The sequence below is a fragment of the Nesoenas mayeri genome (genome assembly GCF_963082525.1).
Source record: "Nesoenas mayeri genome assembly, chromosome: 1".
Classification (NCBI taxonomy): domain Eukaryota; kingdom Metazoa; phylum Chordata; class Aves; order Columbiformes; family Columbidae; genus Nesoenas; species Nesoenas mayeri.
Genome location: NC_137541.1, coordinates 191,923,462 through 191,950,307, shown reverse-complemented (window position 1 = coordinate 191,950,307; position 26,846 = coordinate 191,923,462). Strand labels below are relative to the sequence as shown.

Sequence of the window (26,846 nt, the reverse complement as noted above, 5' to 3'; positions counted from 1 at the left end):
TGGTCTGTATCCTCTGTGCTTATCTGCAGTGCTCTTGTCGTGTTCTGGCTTGAGAGCATGGCTGCTGTGCATTGGTAGGAGTTGTACAGTATCTTGTGGCAGGAAGGCTGAAGCAAGTGTTTTAAAAGAAGAAAGGTGACGTGTATTTTTGTAGGAGAAACTGAATGTGTGCTGCACGGTGTTATTTTCACTGTAAATATAACACGCATTTTTTCTGTAAATTCCAGGTTGTGAGCCATGCCTTTGGTGAAGAGGAACATTGAACCACGGCATCTCTGCCGAGGAGCCCTGCCAGAGGGAATTACGAGTGAACTGGAATGTGTAACGAATAGTACCCTTGCTGCCATCATACGCCAGCTAAGCAGCTTAAGTAAGTATCTGTAACTTCGTGCAAGTATTTGATTCCCAATGAAAAACTGAATAAATTAAAAGCTTTAAGATGGTTTGTTCTAAATAGCAAAATTGCGATACAGAATGTTGCCACTTACCTACTATAAGAATGTAATCATATAATGTCCTGAGTTGGAAGGGACCCAGGAGATTGTGTTCACCTTGTATCCCTGCATAGGACAACCTCCAAATTCATGGTGTGCAGAGTGAGGCAGGACAGTGACCTCCCTTGACCGGCTGGCAATACAGTGCTTGATGCACCCCACGGTTAGCCCTCTTGCCTGCCAGGGTGTGCTAGTTTATTGCTTTTATGCTCTTCTGTATTTTGAAGTTTATACAAGCAGAGCCTCTCTAAGACTTACAAGTGTAAAACAAACACCCTCCACCCCTCCCCAAACCAAAGCAACAGCAACCACCACCCAAACCCCAATCAAAACAACAAGCAGCAAACCCCGAACAACAACAACTAACAAAAACTTATGGCATAGATAACTAGGAGTTTTTGTAAGGAGGTTTTGTAAGGAAACTGATGTAAGAAACAAGGCTAGTGCTTGAGCTATTGTTGGTGTTCAGTTGTACAAGATTGAAGCCAGCAAACTCTTCTGCTTTGTGGAATTGCATGATACATTCGACTGAAACTGCATTTTGTCTTGAAGTGCTAATGTTTCTTAAGCCTTTTCTTTGTATATGTGTGTCATCAATTCATATGAATGAAATTAAGCACATACATCCAAAAAATGGCATTCACTAACAAACTACTGTTGAGACCTACGCAGGACACCTGTCAGTTGACACCACAACTAGCAATTCTACAAGTGTGCCTGGAGTACTTCCAAGGAGAATAATATTTCTTAATGAGTAAGAAAATAAATTTCTTCAGAGAGTGTTTAACAATCAGCAGCTGTTGTTTGTGCTGATAACTCTGGTCCTAGAAAAGAAATCATCGCTTCATCAGTTTCTTCACTTTGTAAGTGGAAATGGTTTAAGAATGTAAGAAAGCCTGTATGGAGTTCAGATGACGGGTCCCACTAAGTCCGATGTTCAATTTATGATGACAGGAAATAGACTATGGTTGGGGAAAGAATACAAGAAACACAGCATGTTCCCCTTTCAAGTAGTCAGTGATTTAGGGATTTTCCAAGCTGGAGGTCCACTGAATCATCCTATGTAAGGAGTATTTATAAACCTGTCACCCGTGGAATTGCTCAGATGTATTCAAATAGGGATTGCACTGTTTTCTTGCCTAATGACCTGTGGCAGAGTGTCCTGCAATAGAAGTTGATCTGTTTCTTCCTTTTGATACCTTCTGGTTCTTAAGTTACGGTAAAAAAGTGAAAGGCGATTCCATCTCATGTGTTTCCATAATCATCTGTGATGTTATTAGATCTTTATTATGTTCTTCTAGTGATAGCTTTTCCAGGTTGCAGTTTGCTGATCTGTTAGTACTCTTTTTTGATAGAAACGATTTTGCATTTCTGATCATTGTTGTTTCTGCTTTGGATATGTAAGTTAGAGTGTCATGACATCTTCTTGAAGCATTGAGGACTTCAGACCATAGTCAAAACAGACTTTTTGTTTTATCATTAAATCCCCAAAGAATTTTGTAAAATTTTGATTGCTACTAGTATTTTCAAAGAAGTTTCCAAGTGATTCTCTGATATTTCTTGAGCAATGGCTGCCAGTTTAGTGTCTAATGTTATTTATACTGGATTTATATTTGCATTGTCATTGACTTTCATTTACTGTTTTGTCAGGCAGTTGCTCAGTATTGACATCCTTAAGTTTCAGAAAATTGAGAAGAATAGCTAATGTCTCCTAATTACATTCAAGGATATCTGATAAGACCTCATTTTACTATTGTACAATGATTGCCAAACTGTGGATAATACACTCTTCATTTGTCTGACTTGCTAGGAATGTCCAGCTTTCATTTCTCTGGATTTGATCTTGGGGCTAATCGGCCTCTTACACTGGGTATTCAGATCCTCTTATGATTGTTGCTGACGAACTGGCTACTTACACAATACGTATCGTGCAGTTTTCCCTTGGAGGATTTCTCGGGTCATCAGATGTCTCTGTAGATTTCCCTAAAGTACTTTATTAGTGTCAAGTTAAAGATTATGCAAATAAATGATGTGTCCTTTGTTTTAACAGATAAACACATAGTATTTAATGAGTGAATTCTGCCACCACACTTGTCCACAGTCTAAAATCCATCATATTTGCAGAGGGCTTTTTCCTCAGACAGCATTTGTTTTGCCTGTGTTTCAAGCCAACTGGGAGCAAGGAATTGATCACAGAGAAATGCTGTGCTGGAGCTAATGCAGCACGTCCTGCTGACAGCGTCAGAGCTGCTTGGTGTTCCCACAGCTTGAGGCATGGAGAGAGCAGGTACAGGTCTGGTTTTTAATGTTGCACTGCAAGTTCAGTGTGGGTTTTAAAAACCGGCAGATTTGTGCAGTTGAGTACAAATTCGTCTTCCTTCTGTCTCTGCTCTTTTCGGGAGACATGAACAAGTTCCTATCCAAAAGGAATGTGCTCTGACTGGAGCTTTTTTCTATTATGTCTTCAGATGTGGGTTTGCAGCCAGCTGGCTGGGAGCACAGGCAGAGTGAGCAGCGTTCTGTATGAAACTGTGCACTTTTATATTAGGCTTGACTAGGGGATTTGCCTCCTCTTGGAAGGAGAGAATCTACCAGGAGAGGACTGGGAGCATTTACAGCCTGTACCTGTAAGTACAGTGCTGCTTTACCTAGTAAACACAGTTGTGGAGCACAGGCTTTGAAGAAAGCTTCCACAAAAGATTCCCTTACTTTTGGCAGTGGAGTTTGGTGTGATGGCTGCAGAATTCCAGCCAGAGAAAAAAGCTGCTCTCTGCAGCAGGATCTGTTGTACCATGGTTTTGCTCCTGAGTTTTGCATGTGTTTATCTATGGGGAAGAAATAAGGAATTACAGAGAATTGTTGTTGAAGACTATTTTATTAAACTGTATATATACTCCTTTATTTAGTTTTTCTTAATTAAATTTCAGTCTGCACACTATGATACTTAGTGTTTCAAGTTACATTACCACTTTTCAACTTTTCCTTTCTGTGAGTCTTTAAATCTTTTTTATTTTTTTTATCTTTGGCTTTTCTGTGCATTCAGATACTGCCTGTCAGGCTGAAATCTTATTTCTACATGTGTATAAACCATCTGTACATGACTACAGATCTAGTTTCTTTGATCCATATGCAAGTGATACTGGATGTTCTTTGTTGTGCAACATAAAATAGAGAAAGTGTTCCCACTTGGGAAGGGACCTGGAAAGAGTAGGACTTGGAAGACCTTTTCTTTCCCTCAGAGAGCAGTGTCCACCCACTTGTCTCCTAGTATTTTCTTGGGTGAATTGCCTCGGAGGTTCCCTGGTTTGCACACAGGCACACGACATCCAGCTTTGTGTGGCTCTGCTCTTAGCACTGCTAAATCAGGTTGAGTTAGGAAGTTAACTGTTTTTGGCATTGAGTATAGTGTGGAAGTGCTATGAGGAGGCAGATAAGAATCAAGAGCTGGTCAGTAACAGCCTACTGCTTTTGCTTATTAAAAAAAAAAAGGTTTGGGGAGGAGGGAAGCATAATTATAATGTTAATTAATCCAATTACAAATGGGTGGATGGAATCACTGTTCTCTGCTCCATGCTGTGATAAAATGATCATGTCCTGTGTGAATTCCAACTTACAAAACACTGGCTCGTTCTGTGGGATGTTTCACTCCTTACCCAGGACCCCGAGGTGCAGAGCTGGCTCCCTTTGGGGTGGCCATAGTGTCTTTCGGTGTCTTTTTAGAACTAACAGCCAAATGCCTGGGTTATGTCATTCTTTACCTTTTCTCCTTGGTAATGCATGTTCAAGGTGTGGAAAATTCTTACCCTTTTAATGCACTGTACATCTTTCTGTTAACTTGAACATGTTTTTCCGTGTACTTGTGCTGTGGAACAAGGAATGCAAAGGGAAGTTGTACTTTTTAGGCTCAAATATGTGAAAGGAAACTAGCCAAAGCAATGAACACTGCTGGGTTTCTGGTCCTCAGACAAGCTAATGTCATTGTTGGATTCCTCTTCTGTTACAGCACTGAGCGTTTTGACTGCACAAAGGATACCTTTGGGACAACATATTTAATGTGTTAATGCACACTTTTTTGTGTGGTATGTGAAAATCAAGTGTAATTAATTGAGGTGGTGTCTGCTCTCTGCTAGAGATGTTATAAGCTGATGTGGCAAGATGGTGTTTCATGTAATTACTTGCAGAACTTGGGCAGAGGTATTATGATTTCAATGATTTGTGAACTACCGGTCTCCAGAAATGTCTTGCAATGCTTGGAAATTTATTTTGTGAGCAAATACTCTGCTCTGTGAAGATGACTTGGGGAAATGCTAGAAAGGGGCACTTCTGTTAATTGACATCAAAACCTGTGGAGAGTGGGGATTTGGTGAAGCAGCCTCATGAGTGAATTTCCCATTAACTACTTCTGTGGTTGGAGGGAGACTTAGAACGACAGACTTGCAGAATTCCTTTGTGTTTGTTGTTGTTTGTTTATTTGTTTGTTTTTAAGACGACTATTTCGGTTTGCCTGTATGTTGGGAAGCACCTCGTGTTTTTAAATGGCTGTCTTAAAGTACTGAAATCAGCTCTTAAGTTGAAAGCTACGTGCTTGTAACTTCAGAGATTTTTTTTTTTGCTGCTTCTTTCTCTGTTATTGTTAAAAATCTAATTAAAAATGGTAATATAGAAAACACTATAGAAGTATTACTTTATTTTTACAACCTAGTGCATCACATTAATCAGAATGGCGCGTTCCAATATTGCTTTACCATGTCACTGTATTTGCTGACAGGAGATTTACAACCTGTCTTTCACTTGTTTTAAAGTAGCAAGTGTTTAAAAAGAAAAATTGAGTTCAATATTAAAATAAATATGTTCCCATAAATCAACTTTGACTTATTTTGCCTCCTGAAAGATAACTGGCAAGCACTCGTCTGCTTGACTTCTCCAGGAGTGTTGTTTGATCCTAGAATGTGGCAGTTCTCCCTCAGCAGGCTGAGCTCCTTACATTGACTAATGTCCATTAAACTTTATTGATGTTTTGAGCTCTGAGTACTGGTGGCTGAAGAATGTAATAACCTGCTTTATTTAGCTGCAGAGCTGAAAAGCTTATTTGTTCTATAGCTTGGAATAACCTCTTCATTTGCAGCAACTAAATCAAATGGGGATTATAATTGAATCTCACCTGGCTGCTGGGAAGCGCTTAGGAACACTTTTAGTGTGCAGGTGGTTGGACACTGGCACGGGTTGCCTGGAGAAGTTGTGGAGCCTCCATCCTTGCATGTATTCAAAACCCAACTGGATGGAGTCCTGGGGAACCTGCTCCACCTGACTGTGCCTTGAGCAGGGAGATGGAATAGGTGATTTTCACCCTCACCTGTTGTGTGGTTGTGTGAGTTCTGCTTTGGAGGGCTGGGGATTAGGAGCAGCAGGTAGGCAGCTCACCTTGCATTTCTACCTTCCACATATGGATGAGGCAGAGCTTGGATACACCAAAATACCCAGCATTTTAGGTTAGTTATTGGCTGATCTTTTGTTTAGTGAAGAAATCTGTTACTGGTAAAGTCTTCCACTCAAAGCAAGACAATCAATTTTTTTTTTTTTTTTTTTAAATTTGTAATTCACCAACAGTACTTTCAGATACTGTTTTAGTGGTGGTGTTCTCCCCAGGTCAATGATCCAAGAAAGGGGCAGATGCTGTTGACTTCCCAAGGGTGGCTATTTTTTGCTTTGAATTATGGTCTCCAGATATTCACAGGATGAGATCTTGTCCAAATTTTTGTCAGGTCTGGTGGTTTTTTTTTTTGTGTGTTTTTTTTTTTTTTTTTTTTTTTTTTAATATTAAGGTTGGTTATAGGACCTAACTTAAAGTGTCAACAATTGGTGTTCTTTTGGAAGTGACTCTCATTTAGGTGGTTAATGCATATTCCATATTGTTCCAGCTACTAGATGAAGTTTCACTTTACCCTCTCCCCTCCATTTCAGCTCTTCAGACTTGTCTTTATATAGGTCATAACAAGATGAGTTTAACTCAGAAGTAGGGTTTAAAAATCTATTTTTGTTTAAGAACCGTGGAGAACTGATGGTTTGTGGGTGTCTTGAGGGGGGTGCTAGCTGCAGAAGTTGTAGAGAGGAAGATCTTCAATGAAGCAGCAGTAGTTGGGTAGGAGGCACTGGGACACAAGAAGGTGCAGTACTGTCAGCTGAGTGAGCAGGAGCAGTGAATTTGGGAATATGACATTTCTAGGGGAAGTTCTTGGGCAGGAAAAGTGTTAAATTTGGGATTCTGATCTGGAGTGGTTGAGAGGTTCAGGCTGGGGCAAAAAGAGTCAGACTGTGGGTGAGGGTGCATAGTACTTTGAGGAAGGGAAGGGAATGGGCATGCACAGGGATCTGTGGGCCAAGAGGTTGTTGGGTTTATCATGTGGCACTCCTGTCCATGGCAGCACTTCTGGGGTGGGGCCTGAGCTGCTGATCTGACCTGGACATATCCACATATAGTGACTGGGAAAAATAGAGCAACTGAAAGGGAGGCTGGGAAGGTTGTAGGCTCCTCTTCCGTGCTGTTTGGAGTTCAGACTGGCTGTGGGTGAACAGGGTCAGTGCCTGGCCTCTCAGATACACGTTCCGTGACTGGAGTTATCCAGAGAGGATTTGCAGAGGTAAATGGGCAAGCTTGCATGAGCATCCTGGTTTTTGTCAGTTTCATTTTGATGGTGGCTTGTGCTTGTACTTATAATGAAATCTTAATTGTGGAGAAGTTTTGGGCTGTATGCTGTGAACAAGCCAGGGCTTGTTGTGGCTGTGGTGCACTAGGACCATGCGGAAATATACAGAAGCTGGTCTGCCCTCGACCCAGGCTGCAGGAGGGCGCCGTCGTTGTAGCTGCGCATGTGGACGGTGCCCTGCAGCTAATCACCATCGTCGGGGGGGAAGAATGACTGCATGTGTAACCAATCGTAGCCTGTGCTTGCCGCATGGCCTTTTGGGTATAGAGTATATAAGGGTTGGAAAAACGTGGTCTCGTGGACATTGATATTCAGTGTTAAGAGTTGATTAAAGGGTACTGATGGTAAATTCATATTGAATTAGACTCTTTACTCTCGCGGCCTGCCCGTCGTGCTCAAAGAGGTCCTGCCGGCAATTTTGCATTCTCCACGTCGTCTCACGACACTTAATGACTATGGACTGCAAGATTTTAGATGTAAAAATTTACTTCAGAAGCTTTTATGGATAGTGATAACTTTGGGCCTTTGTTTTCATCACAGAGGAAGGTTTTAATGATCAGTTATGTGTCAGCTGGCAGTGGTTCAGCTCCACAAGGATTAAAATTTGAAAGTCTCCCTGTTTAAGTAGAAGACTAACCAGGATGTCCAGAACAGACTTAAGGCAGCATTTTGAGATATTTTTTATTTATATTTTTATTTTTTTAATATTTTATATTTTTATATTTTTATTTTTTTGATTTATATTTTTTGAGATATTTTGAGATTTTCCTGCAAATCTGTTGCCCAAAATTTTGCTCTATGACAAATTGTGCTGCTGTAATCCTGTAGCTACTATGTTTTATTAATAACTTCATGATATTTAAGCCATTTGTCTTGTGTTTTGTAAGCCTTTAGCAAAGGTATTTCCCTGTCTATTTTCTTACACAGGCAAACATGCTGAAGACATATTTGGTGAATTGTTTAATGAGGCCAACAGCTTCTACATCAGAGCAAATTCTCTTCAAGACAGAATTGATCGCCTTGCTGTCAAAGTTACCCAGCTGGATTCAACAGTAGAGGAGGGTAGGTAATTGCATGAAAGCATTGAGCCAGAAGTGATGTTGACAAGACCACAGTATTTAATTACACAACAATCTCTGTCTTTTCAAAGTAATCCTGAACCAATATTTCATCTTGTTTTTGCAGTAAAGCAAGCTGGGAAAAAATCATGTTAGGAGAGTGAGAAAAAATATTCTGGAGTTGTATAACTGTCTTCATTTTTGAGTTAGTGTTACCTCAAGAAGCCCCTGTAGTAATGGAGCCATTAAGCTACATTTTTCACTGGGAAAAATTCTAGTTTGTGAGTGTAATAAATCAGAAGGGAATAAATCTAGACCTTATATAAATAAATCAGAATATTGGAAGAAGTTTGAGACAGTAGATCTACTTATTTCAGAGTAGGATACTCACAGACTGTGTTAGTAGCGTCTGTTGTGCAGTCTTCTAAGATCTTATAATACTCTTCACCTAAATGAGGCACTGCATGTTTGTATCAACTAGGTGAAATTCCCTAGAAGGTTCTAGTCACTAGAAACAGTATTTCTTTTAAAATGATGTTTATATCCTCGCTTGCTTATGTGTTTGGTCATTCACTTCATAAATACACAGTGAAAACAAAGAATTTAAGTAACATCATTACATTCTTTGAAAGCACTAATTTGGGTAAGTAAAACCCGTTCCTCTGACTCGCTCTAAAAGCTTTAACGTATATGTTTGCTTATGGATGCAGTTACGTGTCTGAGCCAGCTACTGCATGTACTCCCTATTTAGATAATTCCTGACATTTAGTAAAATAGAAAAGCTTATTACATCAGGACAATAGTGTAATACTTAGTGGTAATGCTACTTGTGATGTATTTAATAGTACTGTTTATATGGTTTATATATTACATTGAATATTTACATTTTTATAGTTTGTGTTATATTTAATACTACTGTTAATACCAATATTAAATGTTACTGTTGATAGTTAATAGTGTGATATTTGGCCATCCATTTTTAGCTTGTTACTGTCTGAAAATTATTAGATGTCTTCTTTTTTTTCCTGGTGTTGGAACATATCGACTGGTAGGGTATCACAGTTGATACCAGCACCTTTCTTTAGCTGTCTTTGGAGGTCAAGAGCTATATGGGAACATAAATGAAGCTTTTAGGGGGTCACTGTTCAGCCTAGTTTTTGAGGCATGTTATGGTGGTAATAGGAGCAAACTAGGTGATATTCGTACACTGGACTTGCTCTGTGCTGAGGTGAATGATGTCAGTCTTCCATGACTTTCAAGTCCAACATTTTTGGAAATGCAGTCCAGTTGCTTTTTTTAAAGTCTCATTGGTATTATGCAATACCTCCTGGCTGCTTTTCAGAGTTTGGAGAGTAATTAAAAGCATCTTATTGGAAGGGGAAACTAGTGTACAGACTGAGAATTTAATCAGTTTTTATTTAAAATTGATAGCAGTTATTACTCTTGCATTGCTAATAGTCTTTCAAGTTAATTATATATATTTATATATATAAAAAATATATATTAATATATATATTTAATAATATTTTTTATATATTTATGTATTTTTATTTACATTTGTATATATATAAACTGCTGTTGCTATAGTGCTACTAGGAAATTTTATTAGCTATTTCACTGTAGAAGTTAAAGTCCCTCTAGCAGGGGTGTCAAACTCATTTTCACGGGGGGCCACATCAGCCTCGTGGTTGCCTTCAAAGTGCCGAATGTAATTTTAGAACTGTAGGAGTAGTTACATTTATACAGTCCTAAAATTACATTTGACCCTTTGAAGGCAACCGTGAGGCTGATGTGGCCCCCCATGAAAATGAGTTTGATGCCCCTGCTTTATAGTATTTCATTGTACTGTCACTAATAGTAGATATATTTCTGGGTACCCTAGGCATTTAAATGTCAGTTGGTAGGTTGATTTTTGAAAAGCACCCTATAGATTTAATTGCATCAGTGATTTCTTACATTCTTAAGTATAACCAATATTTTGTGTACATATACAAATATTGTATATATAACTAATACTACAGTTGGAAAAACAATACAAAACCAAACCAAACATTTTAAAATAATTGTGGTTGTTTTCAAAAGCATATAAATAACTTACACTAAAAAGCCTCAGAAAAATGAGATTTGTGCTCTTTTGAATGTCTTCCTTCAAACAATAATGTAATAATTCATATTTATACATATGAAAAAAACCAGCCTGAAATACCTTACTGCTTTGCTTACTTTCTATTCAAGCCTGCCTGTATTTTCTCAAAGACATGTTTTGATACTTCAGAGTATGTGAATGGGAGAACAACAATTTGGAATGAAATATTCCATTTCTAATTTTTTGCTCTTTTGAAAGCTGTGGAAGAATCTAAGTCGTTTTGGAATAAGAGACGAAACCTCAGCACAGTTACCAATATAGTTGGGTAGAGAAGTCTGAGTGGGATGTGGTTTCCATCATGCCAAAGGGTAACAATGTACTTCACAGGATCTCTATCAAACTTCATGCCTTTTTGGTTTTGCAGGTCACCATTATATTAAATTTTTGCCCAGTCCTGTTCAGTTACCATGTGAAATTCTCTCAGTTTGTTCTCAAGACTTGATAAATTAGATGAATGGGCAAGAAATATTAGATGGAATGGCAATAAAAAGAAAACAAGCCAGTGCATTTGTTTGCTCTACTCCTACAGCTCACACTGTTGTAAAACAGTTGTATGAATTTAAGAAATGGTGAGTGTCACTGTAGACAAGCCAGTGAAGACCTGTGCTGTGTTCACCTGCAGTCAAAAACCTGTATTTCAGGTTGCCTGAGGAGGGAAGAAGATGTGGAGACCTGACTGCCACTTTTAAATTGTGGTTGGAATTATCTGGATCCTTTTAGTAATGTTCACTCCATTTCAAGAAAATTTATATTAAGAATGAAAGTCTTGTTAAAAGTGACAGGAACAATAAAAACCAACTTAAATCTTTCATTTGAAAAGAAAGAATGAAAAGGCCTAGTATTGTTTCCCCAGAATTGTGTACGTGAAAAGATAAAATGCAAGTATACTACTGGACTGTATAAAGCAGGTAAGTATTTCTCTCTATAGAGAGATGACGAAAACTTGAGATCAAGGGATGTTCAGTTACATGGAAAGCTTTTTGACTTGAAACATGGTAGAAGATGTGGAAATCTCTCTCACAGGAGGTTGTGGAGGCTGTACTTTAGTTAAACTTAGGATGGAGTTGAATGTGTATGGATACCACATGTAGTTATAAAAAATGCTGTGTCAGAGGAATACCAGACCTTGCATTTCAGGCTTGAAGCCAGTCTTTCTGCTGTTAGAAGTCTAGGTTAAACCTCATAAAAAGAAGAGATCATGGGACATCTGCATGGGGCAAGACTCTTGCATCATCTTCCAAGACACAATCCATGGTTTCAGTATTTTAAATGAGGCTCTGGACAAAATGGGACTTAAATCTGATTTATTACGGTAACTCCTATATGCCTTTGTGCTTAAATGTCTTGATTATCCACTGAAGAAAAATCTTTCCGTTTTCATTCTGTTATACATTTTGTTGAAAATATTGTAAATAGCTAGCAGAAAACAGACTTTGTTTATCCACTTATATTTATTTCACCTCTGATAAATGTATTTCTGTTTCTAACAGTATCATTACAGGATATCAACATGAAAAAAGCATTCAAGAGCTCAACAATTCAAGATCAGCAGGTAGTTTCAAAGAACAGCATTCCTAACCCAGTGGCTGATATTTATAATCAGAGTGATAAACCACCACCTCTGAATATTCTTTCACCTTATAGGTATGGAAATATTCATTGTTTACGTTCTTGTACTTTGCCCTTTATTGCTTAGTTGTATGCAGAGAATAATTACAGCAGAAGGGAGAAGCTGTGTTGATTACTGAGATTTGTGGTTTTGGGGACTTCTCTGTTCATGGAAACAAAAATTGCTATTACCACGCTTAAAATCGTAAGTTGTACCTAACAAAAATCAGCATATTTCAGCATGTTACATAGCAGCACAGGATCAGAGAGCAAGGGCCGTTGATTATGTAAAAAATAAAAAGGAAACTAATATACTAAACTGCCTTCTTTGGTTCACTTATCCAGAAAGTTGGATTTCTTGCTTTTGCTGTCCCTTTGTTGCCCCTCTATTGCCCCTCTTCCCCTCAACATATACATACATGTGCACATGCACAATCTTTACCTTTTCCTGGTTACCTACTAGTGAATAAAAGAGCAGCAAGCAGGACTTTGTTCCCTGTTTTCCTTTAGGCTTGTTGTTCATGAAATGAGTATAATTTGTCTGTTTGAAGGCTTGTGGACAACATGTTTGTACTGCATCCTTCAGCTTTTGAGAGGACCTAGGTTGTGAGGTATCTGTGCAAAGCAGGCACTCAGTCTGCAGTAAATTATTTAATTTTTTTTAGGAATGGCATAGCAGAGCATTTGCAGCTTATTTTATTTTTAAGAGCTTTTACTTGAAAAGTAAAAGTGTTAGATTTATAGCTGGGGGACACATTTTTGTGCCACTCCTCCAAGTGAAGGCGGTGTGTGATTGTCCATAGGTGTCCAGTTAGCAAGAGTTATCAGTCAGCAGTTCTGTACACTTACATCCTACATTATATGTGGATGACCATGTCAGTGACCTTTATTGTTACACCTGTTTTATTAAGGATGCTTTACTGAAATTTACTGACTTTTTTTTCCTTGGTAAGTCTTTTACATCTGCTGAATTGGAATTATTTGTATTTGCCTTGGACAAAGCTTAAACGAACTTCAGCTTGAAGTCTGACCAAAGCTGTAGGGATGGAAGAATTACCCCAGTAGCCCCTTCAGTGGGTTAGGTGTTTGTAGCAAGGAGATGAGGCACACATAAAATAAGGGTTTGGCAATTGTATGACCAGGCAGTGTGCAAGAACTGCTCTCTGTACCCTGCTCCAGCAGTTTTAAGGATTCTGTGTGCTGGATCTTCATTGCTTTTGATCTTCCTGGTAGAAATCAGTATTCAGCTGCCATCAAAATTTACCCAGGAAGAAACTGGGACTACCCCTTCCCTTTGAAATTCTTGGAAAGAGTCAAGTCAGTTGTGAGCTGTAACTACCAAGAGTGGCATTTAATGCACTTAGCACACCGTCATCCTGAAATGCTGAAGATATAAAACTTGAATGATGGCAAAGGTGAGTTTTGTTGCTTTAAAGAAATAAAAGTTCACATTTTCTTAGCTTTTCTTCTACTGTATTTCCAGGGATGATAAGAAAGATGGATTGAAGTTCTATACTGATCCTTCCTATTTTTTTGATCTTTGGAAAGAAAAAATGTTACAAGATACTGAAGATAAGCGAAAAGAAAAGAGGAGACAAAAGGTAAAAGCAGAAACATAACAGCAAATGTATGTATTACAATTTTGTGTATGGTTGTTCAGGCATAAATTGCTAGGTCATAGTTAGTGTGCATGGAAAGACTATTCCTCTTTATACATGGCTGTAGATTCAGTTGGTTCAGTTTCTGTAGCTCTGTATTCTCTATTTTAAGAAGTTGTAAATTGAATTTTAAAATTGAATTTTAGGAGTACTGTAGTTGTCTTCCAAGATTCTTGCTTTAATCCTTTGCCAGTATCTGCTTATTAGTACACAGCAAACTGGCCCTGTTGTGCTTCAGAAGAACACACTGATTAAGTGGGCAAAAAAGGAGTTTGAATTATGTTTTCCTTATTTTCACAGGGTTTTGTTTTGTTTTTTTCTTTATAGAGCAACATCAACTCCTGTAGCAAAACATGAACTTATCCAGAAAAAAATATTTTGTTGGGTTTTCTAGTTCCTTGATAGTAAGTCTTCACTTTTCAATACCTGCTACAAATTGGTAAGGTGTTGATACACAGAAAAGTTGTTCTGTGGTTTGGCAACAGGAGAAGATTAATTGTAGGAGTTATATTCTTTGTTTCATTTAAGTTTAAAACAAACAGAAGGCTTCAGTCCCTCTGGAATATCCTCAGCAGTTTGATCCAAGATGTGTATTGTGATGCAATCAAGATTTTTTTTTTTTTAAATGGCCTTCAGTTTTGAATGAAGAAATCAGTTGCTACTTCTGCAGCTTTTTTGTTGTCAATTTTTTTTTATCAAAACTGAGGCCTTTCAGATTTGTGATGGTAATTCTGAAGAAAACCCAGAGCATTGAAGCAATGACTGCCTGTCTTGTCTGATAGAAGGTGCCCTTTTGGATAGGATCAGAGAGAGAGAAGGGATTTAAAATAAAAGGAATCCAAACAAGATGCACAGACTGCTCAGAGGAAATAGAAGGAAATGGCTTAGTGTTCAGTGCACATACACACATATATACACATACATGTGTTTCTACACCTATACATATATATTAGCATACCTATACATGTGTAATATGAGCATGTCTCATAATATCAGCATATGTATACATGTATGATACATGTGTATATACATAATGTCTAATAAGTGAATATACATGCTAATGCTAATGTATATACATAATGTGTATAATACATGTGTGTATATATATGCTAATATGTATGATACTTGCTTAGAAATCAAATTGTAGGGCATGACTGGGAAGCTTTACTGCTCTGTTTCTATCAAATTCTGATTTCTGTGTTCCTGTTGGTAAACAAAGCTTTCTGACTACAGCATTTTTAAACAAAACATGAAGACTACTTGGTTTAACTAAAATGTTTTGTGAGTTCATGGTTTTAAAAGTTTTGGAAGAAGTGAATCAGATATTCTGTTAGGAGTAGGAGTCAGTGTTTTCTGTTTTGACAGGCATCTCAGTATTGAAATATTAAATAGAGTAAAAAAAGCTGAGTAAATAATTCCAGTAGAAGTTACAGTCTGAAGCAAAGTATTGAAAAATAGTCACTTAATTATTTGTATAGTTGTATACAGATGTATATGCAGGGCTGTTAATCCCACTATATTCTCAATATGATGAGTCACAAAGCTGGTTAAAAGACTGGAAATAATTAAAGCAGCTTTCATTCTCTATTTTTAAAAAAATTTCATTCAGTATTTCTTTATGAAAAAATATTAGGGTTAATTACACCCTGTGAGTTTTTTTCCCTCCCACGTTTTTTGATTCAAATTTAGATCTTTTCACTAGAGAGAAGGATAAAAAGAAACTACCAACTGTTAAGTTTTTCATTCTGATTTAATATTAAAAACAAAAAGAAGGAAAAAATGCAGAAGCTTTTTAAAAACATTGTAACAGAATATTGCTTGTAAAATCTTTAACTTAGAGATTTTTACAAAGCCACTTTACATGTAAACTTGCTTTTAGACTGTCTTTTAAGCATCGCTTCTCATTTGCATCCCCATTTTTTTGGTAGATTTTAATTTTCTTACTACAGTCTACAAAGCAGATATAAAGTATGCTCAATTCCAATCATGTAGGATTATGGTCATACATCACAGTAATACATCTTAATAAATTCTACCTGAAGTGCTATTTGATTTGATAAAATATATAACAAGACCAACTGAGAAGAAAGCAACATAGATGTGAGATTGCATGGATAGGTGTCATTTCAAGCTGGTGTGCAAATGAGTTTTCTATCATCTGGAACCTTTGGAGAGCTGGAGGGTTTGGGTGGGATGTCTCACAGGCACCATTCATTCCACAAGGTGCTTAACACCCCGTTTTCTTTTGTTCTTGTCCTTATGTTCGCGGTGACTAGGAATGAACCCAGAACATCTATTAGCCACTTCGTGGCTGAAGTTGTATTTTGCATTTACTAAGTGAGAATTCCTTCAGCAATTTGTACTCTACAGAAGCACAAAATTGAGAAACTGTGCAGGTGAAATAGATGTATATTGTTCAGCAAACTATAAACTAGGCATCCAAATGCAGCCCTACTCAGCTGACCAAATACAGCTGGTTTTTAACCTCAATTTTTCAAGTGGTCGGTGTAGCCTGAGGGTATTCCTTGCACCAGAGAATAGGTTTTTCCAGTATTATTTTGATGATTTCCCTTAAATGCTTGAGCTGTTGCAGCAGCTCAAGGAGTTTCATTTTCCTTCTTTGAAATATCACACTTACTGTTTCTGTATTCAGTTTAACTGAAGAAATCTAATGCAGGCTTTCTCTGATTTGACTCTTTCAGGTGAACTTTTTCTCTGAAGAAAACAAATTTTAATTATCTGATTTTAAAATCTGTTGTTTAGTCTCTGGTGTTTTCTACTGTGTTTTTTATATTTTTTTTACTGTCAGGCTTTCAGATCATTGCCTAGGAGTTCAATGGTGTTAGTTTTGATTTTTGCATGTATCAGTAATTTTCTGAATTGAATGACCATAGTAAACCAGTTGTTAGCCATTGGTTAACCAAAGGGCAGTTGTTCTGCTTTGATTTATCTTTCTTTATTGTTCCCCATTTCTTCTGAGCAATGCTTAGTTATTTAAATAAGTAGGAATCTTGAAATTTGGAGGGCTTGTGTGTTCAAAAATCGTTCTTGATGACTTGTCATTGATAGGATTTTGTAAATTTGTGAAGTCAGGAAAATACTCTATGCTCATACTTCCAGTTTTTTGAAGGTATTGGAAATACTTGCTGAAGCTACTTTCTGTTACTGGCTCTAATTCTTCATTAAGACGCTTGAAATATCATCTGCTAACTTAAAGCAAATGTCCACCTTAAAATTAACCCTGTTTGAGGGCTGTACTATGTTGTGTTTGCTGGAGTCCCTTCCTGCCCGCAGCTGACTGATGCATAATAATGTATATAATAACCTGTTTCCTGGCTTAACCTACAGCACCCACTTGTCTGCCACAGCTTCTGTTAAAGGAGGTGACTCTTCTTAATGGTTCCTAACTTTCCAAAGGAATATTTCTAACTGTAGTTACTTCTAGGGGAGCTGAAGCCTTTTGAACTCTGTCATTCCTCTGGGTACTGAAACTAGCGCTGCCTCTGTTTGTTGAAGTAGCGAAAGTCTTACTGGAACAACTTAAATCCGCTCTATTAGAGGTGTATGTAGTTTTGGCAGCTGCTAGTAACTGGCCTTCCCCACCATTTTGGAAGAAATAGATGTATTGGTATAATATTTAATGCAAAAATCAATACCAGTAGGGCTTACTGTTTGAGTAAAAAAGGGTTCCAGCATCTTTATTCATTAGGACACTCACAGATGCTGGTCTGGAACAACCTATCCAACTGAAATCTGATCCAACAAAACCAAACTAATTTAGTATTTATTTTGTGTTGTTTATTTATACATGCTTCTGTATTTACCTTTTTCAGAAAAAACATAGTGATCTCTTTAAAACCAAATTTTTAAATAGGTGATTATATATAAGCAGTTACGTAAGCACTCCAGATTGTACAAGATTTGTTTCAGAATGATTGTCTTCAGAGCAGCATCATACATTGGTAAAAAGTTGGATATTTACCTTATCTAGAAACTTGCAAGAAATACGTAGTTGTGACCTATAGAGGACGGAGTTACTCTTTGGTGAGAAGAGAAAAAGAAAGTGTATTTTCAGTGAACCAAAAGGCTAACTTGTACTTTCCTCTCAAATCTAGCCTGATTCTGCTCCAGTTCCTGTAGTGGGTAATTTTGATGTGAAGGAGAAAGTAAAGCCTTGCATAACCTGGATAAAAAAGGGTGTGATTCTAAAAGGTTCTGGGAGGAAACAGATTTTTAGAGGAAGTAATTAAGAACCAAGGTGATAATCTTTACCTAACATGAGTCAGATTAAAAATATACTCACTGCAGGGGCCAGGATTGTGTGAATGTTGTCAGAACATTTGGATGTTGAACTTCAAAAGTTCTTTTCTTTGTCATTTTCAATGTTAGCAGATGTGGATCATCAGGTCCCTCATATCAACAAGCATGAACAAACAAGAGATCCAAAACAAGGACAAGCAAGACATATTTGATAGATTTTTAGTTGTATGCTACCAAGTACATTATTTCAGAATTATTTACTCAGTGCAGTTTGGCAGTTGGAGTAAAATACCTGTGTTGCTCTGTGATGTGCCTGTTTTCTTTTTGGTGAGACTGGCTTTCCAGCTATTGTCCCTTACTTCAAAGGGAGAGATTGCACAATAAAATGCTTGCTTATCAGCATTTTACCAAACTCTTCTCTAAATACAGTTGAATGTGTTGCAGAATATCAATAGAATTTGTTACTGAGAAACTATTTTTCTTGCACCAAAAGCCTAATACCAACATGTTTAACCTGTGTATGAATTAGTAATGTAAGATGTGGGGTCTAGAGATGGTTAAAAAAAATAAACAATCTAATTACTTCATAAATGTTGAGAAAAGGAGAAAATACCCTCAGTTTTTCTTGAGTAAACTTGTTTCTCTACTGAAGCACCACTATGGTTTTTATGGTCACACTGAGGAGTCAGAGGTAGGTGAGGATGACATTTCAGAGGTGTGAAAGCGTTGAGTCTTGCTGTTAGGAGATCTTACTGATAGATTAACACTGACATTGATTTGGCCTGAAATTGTATAGAAAGAGGGTTTTTTTTAAAAAGTTAAACTGACTGATTTGTTGTGAAGCTACCAAGCTGTAATACACAACTGGCCCGAATATTACTGACGCATTGCAGAGAGAATAGTTGTCATTCATTTTTATATGAGATAATGGGAAACAATTATGAGGAAAAACTAGGAGGACGTTCAGTAATTAATCAGATCTAAGAAGGGAGAGGAAGTTAAAACAAAAAAATCATTTTGTAGAGACTGTGAAATAGCGAAGTGTTTCTTCTAATTCTTCCATACTTCCCCACGGCCTCAGGCAATTTTGACCCTAACAAATAACCAAAATAACCCTGAACATTTTTAACACGTTCTCATAAGATTGATTTATGGGAGGAGGAAATGACAGGTTCTTCAGGACGGTCTAAATGTGTGAAAAACTAGGTCAGAAGAAGTTAAACTTTAAAAATCAGCCACATTTCTGTCTGTATTGGGAAGGCCAGTAGGTCGCTATCACACCGGCCTGTCCATCCTGCAGAAGGGCAAAGCAGAGTCTTATTCCTAATGAGGTTCGTAGCTTAAGGAGATATTCTCATTTTCAGTGCAGAGAAATTTTATGAACACTTGGCTTCAGCTGTAAATCTGGTCTTATTTTCATGCGCTCTAACTGCATTTTAACCGGCTTTTTTCCTTTGCTTTTTTTTTCTCTCTTTGCATGCTTTATTTCTTTTGTTTGAACATTAGGAGCAAAAGCGTATAGATGGCACCACCCGTGAGGTGAAAAAGGTTAGAAAAGCCAGGAACAGACGCCAGGAATGGAATATGATGGCATATGACAAAGAGCTTAGACCTGACAACAGGTTGTCTCAAAGTGTGTACCATGGAGCATCTTCCGAGGGATCACTGTCCCCAGATACTAGGTCTGTTTACAGCAAAGCTGTTTGTTATACCACAGTTGCATGTTCAGAAATACTGAGTAGAATTAGGTGTTTTCACAGCCTGGGAATAGTTAGAATGGACCAAACCTATGATGCGTGTTTTCAAGTTCTTCTCAAAATTACTTTAAAGCATGAATAACATTACAAATTCTGCAATTAATGATTTTTTTCTTCCTCAGCTTCAGATGAGCGTTTTGTCATCATAATGTTATGCACTGTAGTGAAATAAGTGTTTGCTGTCTACTTTATAGTTGATCTTGTAGTTGTAGCTGCGAAAGCATTTTAATCTGTCTCACTAGATAACATCAGTACCTCTTCCTTCATGTCTAGTTTGTATGTTATACTGCTGATAGCTTAATAAATATTTTTTTGTGATCAGCTCAGGCGTACTTTTGCCTCTAACAGAATGCTTTAATGGGGGAACCGGTCAGCTTTATTAATGTTACATTTGTCTAAAAACCAAGCTACAAAACCAGACGCAACATTATTGCTTAAAACGGCAGAAATCTCTGTTTAGAGTCAAGCAGCAGAATTCACCTTCGTTGTCTGAGATTCCCTTTGAGCTCAGTGGGAGTTACTTTCTTCTGGCATGCAGGAAGTCTGAGTTGGTTCACTAGGCTGGTCTCACCAGAGGGTTTTTCCCTCTTACTTTGTCTGTCATGGTTAATCGCTAGCAGTAATGTTAGGAATATCTACTGGAAAAAGTGCATAACAATTTAGTGTTTAAATTGTTGCAAAAAGTTTGAAGAAAATTGCTACTGCTGCTTCAATAATGTATTCAGACCCCTTCTCTCTAAAATCCTTCAAACACCAACAATTTTTTTACAGTTTCTAATGCAAAACCTTGTATCGGGTTTGTCGGTCTGTACTGTTTGATTGTGCTTTCCATAGGTTGATCTGGTAAAATGACATTGGTGTTCAGCTGTCAAGTGCAAGGTGTGGATTTTTTCATCATCTCAGAGTTCGGCATTTTGCATATTTTGAGTCTTTTTCTGGCCTTAACATGTTGCTTTCCAGGACGCCTGAGCTTAGTCATACTGAAGTGGTTTGTTTCTTATCTCCCAACAATGTCAACATGCATTTGCCTATTTGCAGATATCCATAATACATGAATTTAGTAGGATTTTTTAAAGCAGAAATTGTAGGATGCATCATTATGTTTCTGTAGATGTGGTATGACAGATACCTTGTACTTACGTAAGCCTGTCAAATTTTACGATGTATGGTGAACTTTAAATTTCAGTGAATCAAATATCAGTGATTGAATCCTGAAATGTGTGTTCTACATGCATGAAGGGTTAACTTGGTGGGTAGTAGTGAGGTGGAGAGAAGGTTTGCTATTTCTTTTATCCTGAGGTAGTCTCAGCTGTAGGAACTAAGCTATTAAAAACCTCATACATCTAGAAATACGTACTGGTTTCAGAGATACATTTATGCTGACAGCTACGTGCAGGGTTTTGTCAGTCATGTCCCAAAGCAGTGTATTTGGCTATAGTGCGATTCTTTTTTAATGCTAAAGTGGGAAAAAAAACCCAACCAAACAAAAAGACCACAAAAAACCCCAAACAGCTCATGTTTCTTCTTGTTTGCCAATTGTAAGACTTATGCATTAAACATTGACATCCAAGTGTCCAGACTGTGGCGATTTACAATGTATTTGTTATACTTATTGTACTTCAGAGGGAGAAACACAAGCTGAATCCAAACAGAAACCAGCAAATTAATGTGAGAAAAGTAAGAACAAGAAAAGAAGAGTGGGAGAGAAGGAAAATGGGCATTGAGTTCATGAGTGACGCAAAGAAAATGGAACAGGCAGGAAGCATGAAAGAGGACAAAATGCCCAAAGGGTTTGTTGTTTTGTTTTCCTCAAAGCCCTGGCTTTTTGTTGCTTACCTTGCTTCCCGTCTTGCAGATAAGTGCATCAGTTTACTGTGTTCACTAAAAGCCAGGCTGCACGATTGTTCATTACTAAAACAACTATTTGTGGTAATGGGATGAAAAGATCCTTTTGCTCCCTCTCTTGGGCTTATTTGACAGAGCATCCTAGACTTTGTATCTTTATGAACTCTCTGCTCAACTAATATTTGCATTTCCCAGTTTCTCTAAGCCTTTCCAGCGAAATTAATTGTGCAAACAAAATAAAAAGTGTTTTCTAACTTTTGAAATTGGTTTTCTCTGCCTTGGTGAAATATATTCCTCTGCATAATCGTAACTGCTTGCAGTATTGCTTTCCTTTTTCTGCTGCCATTGTTAACTTAAAGCAGACCTGATAAATGTTATCGTTTCAAACAATGGGCTGTCAAAAACGTTGATGAAAACAATATGCCTCCTTACAGCTCCTAAAGAACTGCAAAACCTGGAGAAAGCTCTAATTTTTTTTTGCTTTTTTTAAAGTCTGCCTGTAGGAGGACATTCTGCATGCAGCTACTATGCTGAAATATTGAAAACGTTCAATTTCAGTCCTTTTATTCTGCCTTGTTAGACTGATTTATTTTCAAGTCATGTTAAGCTGAATTATGATTTTGTGTTGCATTTGTTCTCCTGCTTTCTGTGAACTTAAAAGGGAGCAGTGCTTGATAATCAGGGGGTCCTGTTGCAAGAAAAGTAATTCTGATTGCATTCTATTTAGCTTTTCTTGTGAGCTATTTAGATAATACCTTGTTATGCACACGTAATCTGTTCTTCTGCATCCATTTACTTTTAGGTCCCATGCATCTGATGTTACAGATTATTCTTATCCTGCCACTCCGAATCATTCCCTCCATCAGCAGATAGCATTGCCTTCCTATGGAGCAGGAGATGGTGCACAGTACATGGCAGCATCCCAAAGCCATGAGCATGAATACAGACCACCTTCCACCACTGTACGTCATGCTACCTTAAACAGACCTCAGCAACCACCTCCACCGCCACCCCAGCCTTCAGATGGCCAGCATAGCTCAGTACCTGTGGTACCAGCAGAATATGGGTAAAACTCCTCATTTATTCCCATGGATTCTTGACAAAGCTAGAGGGATGCATGTTTTCCATAACCATCGTAACACATAATGCACACACACAAAAAGATCCCAGAATACATTACTTATCTCCCTGGGGAGGACAGAAAGAAAACTGGTGTAATTTCTCTGTATGAACTGAATTTAAGTCAAGAAATGGTGAAAGTGGAAATATGAATTGTGTATCAACTGTGGTGCGATCAATATGCTGGTAAAATATCAAGGGTTCCTATAATAATATTAAAAAGGAGATAATTTTCCTGTAAAGTGGAAGATAGTTACAGTTTGAGGAAAGGTGCAGAAAAAAGTATCACTGAATGTGATTAACGTGACAATCTGTGGTGCAGCCTTGAAATGACTTCTTTAAAGGAACTTAGAACAGCGTTGGAAGGGATCTCCTCAGACACAGAATCAAGTTCCCTGCTGCCACAGACAACTCCATAATTCAGTATAGGACCATATCAAACTCCTGTGTAGATATTGCCCCTGAGTGCCTTCTGAAGGCAGGCTTGCTCCAGGGTACTGGCTCTCCAATAGCAAGAAAACATGTGTTTTCTAACCAGTCTGTGCCTGTTCTTCAGTGTAAATAGCTTAAACTTTCAAGTTGTAACCCCAGGAAAGCTGTAATCGTTCTTGCTTGTGTTATTTTAAATGAAGCAAGCCAAGGTTTTTCAGCCTCACTTGTTGTATCCTGGGATGGCATTTGCCTGATTCAGCACTGTCATGCTGTAGATGACTGAGTTACATGATTGATTGCTCCAATGTACATTTTCCTTTATTTCCAGTTTATAACAAATACTTGCACTTAATCCCCAAGTGCATGATGCGTGTCAGTGTATTGGAGCTGTCATACACTGTGTGTCACTGAACGCCATCAGTAACTTTCCTTCAACTCTTGTCCCCTATATCTAGTTGTTTACCTACTTCATGACTCCTATTAATTCCCATTTTTCCTGCTTAAGAATTCTTTGTGACAGTTTAACAAAGAAATTAGCTCTTCCCTCTTCCTTGCCTCTAAAGTATCAATCAAATGTATCAATTTAACTAAATAATACTTAAATTGATAAACTTGACTAAAGAAGCACATGAGATGCATGATACACCTTTGGGTAAATCTTTCCCTTCATACTTTCCATTGTCCTCCAAGCCCATCTCTTGTAATCTCTTAGTATTTGTTCTAACACTTGGTCTTCTTTAGAAGTGATATGTGTGATCTGCAGTTTTCTTGGTCCCTTCTTCATCATAGGCATTGTACTTTGTATTCTCACAGAATAGATGTTTAGTAACAAATATAGCTTTATATTTAACTAAGTAGGAGTATTAAGCTAAAATCTTACTCTGTGGAGACAAGAAGGACACTGCCTTTAACTTCATAATCTGCCTTAAATCTCAATGCATTGTCAATATTTGAAAATTAATGTTTATAATCACTTGTCTATTTAACTCCTCAGTTTAAATGCTCTTTGATTTTTGTTTTAGCTGAGACTGGATGAGAGCAGTTTAAGGGGTGATGATTCTTTAAGTCCTAACTTTCATTGCATTAAACACTTTTGTTCTGTTTTACTTAGGATGCTTCCAGCTCAGATGGTGGATTATTACAATCCTGCAGGTCCTCCCCCTCCTCCTCCTCCTCCTGTGATTCCTTCAGCACAAACTGCATTTGTCAGTCCCCTTCAGCTTCCTGTGCCACCTTCCCATTCCGGACTGGTGACCAGTTCTCCATACAGCGCCACTCATCCCCCTCCTCCTAGTGGGCTTGTTGTCACTGCTCCCCCTCCGCCCGGCCCCCCTCCGCCCCCGCCAGGCCCCCCAGCCGCGGGTCCCTCCCTCTCCCCCTCCCCAATGCACGCTCCTCCAGCCGAGGCCAAGCGCCATGAGCCTGCGCAGCCGCCCATGAGCGATGCTCGGAGCGACCTGCTTGCTGCCATTCGCATGGGTAAGAGGAGCCTGACTCTTAGCTTTATTTATTTATTTTATGTTTTCATTTTTTAAATGAAAGCTCCGTGTTTCCAAGTGATCCAAGCCCATGACTTCTGTTCCCAGCTGGGCAGAATATCATTGTAGAGCCTAGTTAACCACAGGTGCCATTCTAACATTCGTCAACCCTGACTTTGGATTTTTTTGTTTCTAGTGCCTAGAGATGTACAGCTTTATCTAATCTGTTCTAGTGTTTGATTGGACATAATCAAATGAAAAAAACAGCACTTGTGTGTTATTGTGTAAAATAGCCAATAGATGTACATGGATTTTTGCTTCTGTTCAGAACAGAGTTATCCAACACCAGGCTTCAGCCCGCTGGGTTTTAACCAGTGACTAATGGCTGTTCCTGGCTTCGCTTACAATATGGAGCTGAAGGTCTAATGGTATTTCCAAATACACTTATGAAAACTTTCATCTTCAGATCAAAAGGACCTCTATGGTCATAAACACTTAGTTTTGCCATACTGTTGGTTCTAGAAATATTTCATCTCTGGCAGTAGATTCAAACCTGCCTTTTTTGTCTTTCTCCCTTGCTCAAGGAGGCTCTAACAAAATGTTTTGGTTTTTTTTTTTTTTGTTGCATTCTGTTTTCTGGATATATTGTTAGAATACAAACAAACTTGCCAATAACAATATGAAATTTAAAATCTCTTGTGCAGAGAACTTTGTCTGAGAGTAATTGTCTCTACAGGAATTCAGCTGAAAAAGGTTCAGGAGCAGCGTGAGCAAGAAGCAAAGCGAGAGCCTGTTGGAAATGATGTGGCAACCATCCTTTCAAGACGCATTGCCGTGGAATACAGCGATTCTGATGATGACTCAGAGTTTGATGAGAATGATTGGTCAGATTGAACCTGGTCCAAGCCCAGTAGCAAGTTCATGAAATACTTGGCTTCAGTGATTGCTTTCTTAGCAAGACATAAAGCAGGGCATTAACATGTGTTGAGGCTAGTGATCGAAGTGCTGAAGTTGAATCGGTATTATTCAGAATGCTGTAGCTTAGCAACTCTGGTAATAATGATGTGATTACGCTTATGCAGATCAGAAACTTGTCTTACTTTCAGTATTTACAGCATAATACTTAAGTGCCACTAAATGTAGCAAATCATGTGCTGCGTGCAAAACATGCTGCAGTTGTTGCACTGTTACAGAACCAGCATTTTATTTTACATTCCAATCTTGAAGGGATAAAATATATTTTTTTGACTTTACATCTTTTAATTATGTAAGCAACTTAGATACTTGTGAATTGGTCTGGTTGTTAGTCTTTGAGGGCAGTTTAACTATATGACTGAGTGAAGAGTTGAATTCCATAAATAAGACTTCTAGGTTTTTTTTTTAGTTACTAATTATGCCCACTGTAGTCTATTCTTCATAATTCCTGGGCTTAGGGATTTTTTTGCCTACAGAATTGATTTTATATAATAGTTCTTTTTATCTTGACAATGTAGCAGAAGATGAAATGTATGCTTTGAAGCATGAATCCACATGATCCAAAATGACCATTTTGTGAGCAGAGCAGGTATGTAGGAGTCCAGCAGTAGGTTGCTGGCTGCTTGTTGGGAAGTGTGCTGGGGCTCTTGGGTGGGTAGTGGACACATGTCCATGTTACAAATGAAAGTTGAAATACCTGTAGAGCTTTTTAGTTTTATGATACAGATCAACGGGGGATGCAAAGACTTCAGGGTAGACCTGATAGAAGCCGTATGGCTTATTGCAGTGTGTAAATGTTCCTCTGTTATCACTGAAGATTGGAACTTCTATCAGTCCAAATCTAGCAATTGGATACATTTCACAAGTATTAAACTTGGTCTTTATGCCTGTAGGTATAAACATTTGTAAATGTTTTGTTGTTGTTGATTTGTACACCTATAGTCATGACAGATTTTCTGTTCCCTGTAGCACGTTTACTCAAAACTACTATTACTTCGAATGTATTTCTTTTTCCAGTCCATCTGTTGATAAAACATGGGCAGTTAAAACAGTTTTAATGGCTGTTTAGGTACTATGCCATATATATACATCTGTTTTCTCCTTCCCTAGGAACAGTTTCTGCCATGCTCTCAGTTTTCTTTTCACAGTACAGTATTAAAATGTTTGAGTTTGGTTTATTTTATTTTATTTTACTTTTTTCCTTCCTTCTTCTGGACTTAGAGTTGGGCTGCTGCTTTGCCTAATGAGGTTTTAAAAAATATATTCATAGTGTGGGAAGAATTCTTTCCTTACCATATTACAGTTTTAATCT

The 26,846-nt window shown here is 37.9% G+C and overlaps 1 protein-coding gene across 2 annotated transcripts; it reads left to right on the top strand.

Annotated features, from left to right (window-relative positions):
- Positions 1–237: 237 nt before the first annotated feature.
- Positions 238–25,453, top strand: WASF3 (WASP family member 3; the record flags this gene model as incomplete). 2 transcript variants are annotated; one of them, XM_080363910.1, is made up of 8 exons in its annotated part: positions 238–370; positions 8,126–8,260; positions 11,893–12,046; positions 13,494–13,611; positions 21,309–21,475; positions 22,333–22,596; positions 24,193–24,560; positions 25,296–25,453. In XM_080363910.1, 8 exons carry the CDS (start codon positions 238–240, stop codon positions 25,451–25,453), a joined length of 1,497 nt encoding a protein of 498 aa, XP_080220036.1. The 2 variants fall into 2 exon arrangements, with proteins under 2 accessions (XP_080220036.1, XP_080220035.1); XM_080363909.1 differs by lacking the exon at positions 21,309–21,475 and adding an exon at positions 19,435–19,610.
- Between the last annotated feature and the right edge of the window lie 1,393 nt (positions 25,454–26,846).